Here is a 6,136-nt window from a genome sequence, read left to right as displayed (position 1 = left end):
AGACATTAGTCATTGCTATTGATATTGACTTATCAGATGTTTACTTATAAATCCATTTTGTTCATTTTATTTTTATTTTTAACTGAATGTTTTATTTTTGATGAAATGGGATGTTAGTGTAGATTGGTATACGTTTTCTACTTCTACGTCGAGCACATAAAGCTTAACCAACCAACTGTGTTCAAATTAATATTATTTAACACCCTTTATTATTTAAGATATTATTCAAATATTGTATGAAATTAAACTTTCGGTTTTTAGATCGGAATGGTTAAGTTTGCATTTGTATCTGAACTATTTCCATCAATTATTTTTCATTTTTGTAAAAATAAATTCAACAATCTATCCATGATTTTTAAATAATCATTTGCACTATTTAAATAAAACTTTCAAGCAAACATTTGAACCATTTATTCATTACTTTTAGCTAATTGATCCCACCACGTGTCCATTTCTTCAACTGTTTTAGATTTCAATTGTTTATCCATGACTCAAAATCAGCGTTAACATGTATCCATTGCTCTTAGCTCCCTATTGTAAATAACCTCTATTAACCAACTGCTTAGGCTTCTCTGCTTATTATCGCCAGGTGTTGCAACTGACTTAATATGTACATATATTTGTTCAAAATGAGTTGAGCTATTCCATATTCTTCCCATGTGCCCCCTTGCAAATGCAGAAGTGCCCCCTTGGGTAAGAGCACCTCTGTTTGAGAATCACTGAACTGCAGTAAAGTTAGCTTTGGAGGGGGATTGCAGGTGAAAGTGTATGTGCACAACTAAGCACATTATCTGCAGATGCCCTTTCCCCCTCTCCACTCTCACAGTGTCTCTTTCCTCTGAGGGGAAATGGTTTCAAAGAGATCACCTCAACTGTGAAAGGCACTGACTCAGCATCACTACGTGTGTGTGTGTGTGTGTGTGTGTGTGTGTGNCAGCATAAACTGAGAGCTCCCAGACAGGTCTACTATTTTCCCCTAAAATAACTGTAGAAGGGAAGAGGCAAAACACCCCGGAATCCTGAAAAAACTGTTAAACAGTTTTTTCAGGATTCCGGGGTGTTTTGCCTCTTCCCTTCTACAGTTATTTTAGGGGAAAATAGTAGACCTGTCTGGGAGCTCTCAGTTTATGCTGCCGCTCGCCTTGTTGCCATACCGGAACGCCAGTTTTTGTGTTTTTTAAACATTGTAAGCCGTTCAAATTCGGAAAGTGGAAATAAAGGGAATATGCAATGTTGTTATATTGTGTCCGAGGATATGACCAACACTTTTAAAAGTTAGGCCTAAGGTTTTTTATAGAGTGGCGAAGTCCCTCCCTTTCCGGTGGACCTCCATGGGACCTTATATCGGAAAAATAATGTATTGAAGTCAATGGGGAGAGAAAGATTATCTTTCGATCCCGTTTGAATTGTGCCACGAATTACACATATGATGTTTGTCAATTCAAAAGATAATTTTGCAAGTCAAAAAAATTAAAATGTGTCGTAAAACTGTGAAGTTACACATTTCTTTGTGTGAAGCGCTCAATGAACTACAACTCTGGTCTTGCACACGTCACCAACACCAAGATGGCCGTCACGTTGGTACATTTCACCTCTTTCTTTCAGAATGAGGCGAAAAGTATTAAAAGAGGTGAAAATCACTACAGGTCTGGGCATGTTGAGAGCTGTACATACGAAAAAGGGGAGTTAGTCGGTTCCGTAAGAGCCAGCATGCGGGACCGGCTTTACAAGGTTTCGGTGAGTAACACGAGTGTAATGTGTAACGTTAATGTCAGCTAGCTAACATTAGCTAACACTCTCGTGTTTTGTTTTAGTTGCTCTTCGAGAACGAGCAAGAGGTACTATTACTGGTATGATAACAACCTGGTACAAAGCACACAGGCATCTTGTTAAAGTAAGTAAGTACATTAAGTAAATGTATTTTTAGCTATCTGGAGGGAATACATCAGTTATGACAGCACTTACGAGAATCTGGGATTTGTAGTCTTTCTAGTTGCGTATTTTTCATAGTCTTATATTTCAACAGTTTTAAGACAAACTTTGAATTTTTTGACATGGAAATGATTTTTTAAGATTGACAAACAACATATGTGTAATTCATGGCACAATTCAAACGGGATCAAAATTTAAGTTTTCTCTCTCCATTGACTTCAATGTATTATTTTTTCGGAATAAGGTCCCATGATGCGGAAGTAAGTGGGCGTGACTTCGCCACTCTATGGGAGCATACCCAAAATTGCGTTATTATTTGACTGAGTTCTGGTGGTGTGAGATCTGTGGCAATGTAACTGGGAGGAAGGCAAATATTACACCTGCTGTTTTTCTCTTATATATTTGAATGTGCTTAGCTGGCCAATGCTTCATTTCCCATGTTTTTATAGCCTTCTTGCAATAGCTATGGCTTTCCAACCATTTTTGGTTTTGTGTAATATTAATATAATTCCAGAGAAATCTGTGAAACCTTTAGATGACTTTAGATGTAGAAAGAAACTCAACTAATTCAACAACGCATATCTTTCTTATCTCAGACACACACCCCCTCCTTTCAGATTGCATCATCAAAAAATGCTGCTTATCTCTTCTTCATCTTTGACATTTCTCTCTCTCACACGCACACAAACAAACGCACACAAACAAACGCAGCCTGTCGTACCTTCCCCTGCTGCGCTGTGGCCTCTAGCAGCCTCTGCTCCCACTGAGCTCTCTCCTGGCTCAGCCTCTCCAGCAGCTCCAGCTTCTCTCTGCCCCAGTTCCTCTCCCCGAGCTGAAGCTGTAGGTCCGCAGGTGGGTCACAGCAGATAGACAAGCATTAGAGGAGACAATAACATGGATGTGGAGCGCAAACCACCAGAATATGAATTTAAACAGTACAATGATGTCAAGTAAATCATTAAACATGGGTCTTTCAAGTTTTTTAAGCTTGAAGTTTAACAGAGGTAGATTAACAATTAGTGTGAAATTCTTGATCTACCTATTTATACCACTTATGCCCTTATGTTTGTTTAGTTTGAGAAAAAAAGCCTGTTGCCTTCCAACCCCACACACACTAACCTGCTTGGTTAGGTCCATCACAGCTGCGTAGGAGTCGGCCAGGAGGTGCTGGTGCTCTTCACGCTCCCTCTTCAGCGCCAACTTCAGGTCTGGAGGATCTGGAGCATCTGTGACGGACAGAGCCTTGCCTGCTTTGGTCTCAAGCTGAAGAGGAAAGAGTAAACATGGTAAATATAAAATCCCATACATTTTCACTTCCATTTTTAGTATGTGGAGTCTGTAAATTGATATATATTTTTCTTTCAGCAAAATTAAAACTATTTTTAACTAGATAATAATAATACGTTTATTTATTATAGCACCTTTCACAGAAATAGATTTCACAAATTGCTTCACAAGTACAAAGTGAAATGAAGACCACAGAAACATGAATACAATAACCAGATGGGGCATACATTTAAGGTCAACCTAAAAGCAAAACACAGACCACGTGGTTTCCTGAAATAACAGCTTTTAGTTAAAATAAAACACAGAAACACTCACTCACAGAAATAATTGCTATTTGTCATGAATACAACTCTCCCCTCCTCTCCATAAATCTTGCCCTGCTGTCACAGACTCTGTAGGTGGGACCGCTTAATATTTTTATGAGCAGCTCTTTTTTGCCTTATTCCTCCATCTGATCTTGATAGTTCACACAGCCCACACAACCAGGCCCATCCATTTTACTAACAGACACACTCATACACACACAAACATACACACACACCCGACCCATCAATCCTCCCTCTCAGTCTGGCTCTGTGGCGGTGGCGTCCGTATGTAGTGAAGGAACGCTAGGATATGCTAATGGCACTGTCTGGCAGTCAATCTCAGGGTAACAGACGCACACACTCCAAACCCCCGTTTCCTATGGCAACAGAGCGTTGTTCGTTAGTGATGAACGTGACTTAACGAGCCCAATGTCTTAACGAGGTTCACTGCTGAGGCGGTAAGAGGGAGGCTTTTATTGGTGGATGAGACGTCTGGTTCATGACTCACAACTCAGTTATTAAGTTCAATCACTTCTATTTAAACGAGTAAAGCCATGAATATAAAAGCATGGATTTATGAATTATGTTTTACTTGAATAATCACAAAAGGGACTTCTGGGCATGGTTAGTAAGTATAACAAAGACAAAGAGGCATTGACAAAAAAAGAGACAACAAACTTGACTCTTTCTCTGTGGGAGGTCGAAAGATATAAGTACATTTTAGTGGACAAAAACAAAGACTGTCACTGTTTTGTAGAACACTTCTTTGTCAATCAATACACAATAATGACAGAAATCTGATTTGATGTTTACCTGCTTGAGGTGCTTAGCTACAGTATGGCACCATAATAACAAACAACTAAATAAATAATGTGTAACATAATATAAAATTATAAGGATGTTGTACGAGAATGTTTTTTTATACAGAAGCTAAAAAGGACCGTCAAGCCCTAAATATGTATGTGCTAGCGCTTTTAAAAGTGATTAAGTGCTTTTCTCTCCACAATAAATTTATTTAACTTTGTTAACATATGATTAAAAAAATCTAAAAACAATCAGTGTGTTTCGTTGGTTTTGAAATAGTCACAAACCAAAGTCAGAGAGTTACTGCAGAGGCAAAAGTAGTTGTTCTTTGAAACAATTACACTGGTTAGTGTCAGTGTTTAACTCCTGGGCTGCCCTTAAGCAAGGCACCGAACCCCCAACTGCATGTGTTGACCTATACCTGTATTCCAATGCATGTTTGTATTTAATCGGTACTGTGTGTGTATTCAACAAATTCTATAAACAGAGGGGTCAACTGAACTTCCCGTAGGCCCCAATACATCTTCATCCTAATCATGCGGCCCCCCCACAGGGCCTTAATGTACTGTATGTGCTATTTTGGTCAGAATAGTATTTGCCTGCTGCAGATATTTACAACAAGACACAAAAAAAGTAGTTGATCTTATCTGTTTGTGTTAGCAGTTCTCCATACCAATCAGCTGTTTATCTGAAGCAGTAACCAAAACAATCCTGAGGGACAACATGTGTGCCAGTTTATAAATAAAAACAGCTTAGATATTACATAATGCATCCAGAGGTTAAATATAGCAAAGCTTACTGTGTTTCATGCTGTGTGTATTTAAAGCTGAAGTTCTGATTTCATGTTTTAATGTGCAATGAAGAAGGAAGATGATGAACCAGATTAACAGCTGGAAAAACATATGTTGGCCGAATTATTAAACTGGTTTATCACGAAAAATGCTGTGTCACTGTCATGGATGCAATGTTGGGTTGTTGGCTGTATGGTCATTGAATCTAGATTATTATAGGCAAATAACATTTGTTTTGCATTATAAATAATTAAATAACATAACACATTTGCCATTCATACGTTTGGTAATAAAATGTATATAGTTCAAAAAGTTTTGATCATTCAAAAGAAATTCAACAATTTGATTTCTATTATTTCTGCTATTTTCTTGATTATTATTAAATAATAATTGACACTGACATAGTTACACTCATGCCAATAAAGTATATTAAAGCATAAAGGCAGCCCATCAGAACAAATGAGTTTATGTAGAAGACAAAAATAATGTCTGATCTTTCATGTATGATCAGACATTGATGTATGTTTAATTGCACATCTGTGTTGTCTGGAAAGCCAAATCAAATATTTTGTTCCCTGCCCCCTTTATTCTCCTTCTCCCTCCCTCAATGAAGTGATTCAACAGATTTGATGAGTGAGCGCTCTGAGTGTCCAGCTGCTCATGACAGGTGTTCATAACATGACCTACACTCAGGATGGATGACTGATTAAGAGGGGAAAAACGAGGCGGTGTTGTACTGCATGCTTTTCAGGGCTCTGGATATCGTTTTACTTCACGGACGGTGTTTGTTTATCAGGCTGAACGGCGGAGATAATTTCCCATCAGCCGTCTGACAGGTAGGACAGTGTTTGAAATTGAGTTGACTTGTTCAACAAAGCAACAGCTGGAGGAGCCGCCGCAGGCTGTCAGGATGCTTTGGAACTGCTGTGGGCTGGTGAACACACAGACACACGCACGCACGCACGCACGCACGCACGCACGCACGCACGCACGCACGCACGCACGCACGCACGCACG

General features: G+C 38.9%; 1 protein-coding gene across 1 annotated transcript; it reads right to left on the bottom strand.

Annotated features, from left to right (window-relative positions):
- Positions 1 to 820: 820 nt before the first annotated feature.
- On the bottom strand, positions 821 to 3,240 carry LOC104961133 (protein SOGA1-like). Its single transcript, XM_010789359.1, has 3 exons — positions 3,052 to 3,240; positions 2,654 to 2,770; positions 821 to 838 (listed from the first exon to the last, which is right to left on the bottom strand). Exons 1-3 carry the CDS (start codon positions 3,238 to 3,240, stop codon positions 821 to 823), a joined length of 324 nt encoding a protein of 107 aa, XP_010787661.1.
- Between the last annotated feature and the right edge of the window lie 2,896 nt (positions 3,241 to 6,136).

Source organism: Notothenia coriiceps, unplaced genomic scaffold, assembly GCF_000735185.1.
Source record: "Notothenia coriiceps isolate Sejong01 unplaced genomic scaffold, NC01 NC01_scaffold00032808, whole genome shotgun sequence".
NCBI lineage: Eukaryota > Metazoa > Chordata > Actinopteri > Perciformes > Nototheniidae > Notothenia > Notothenia coriiceps.
Note: the sequence above shows the minus strand (reverse complement) of the source record. Positions and strands in the feature narration are given on the sequence as shown.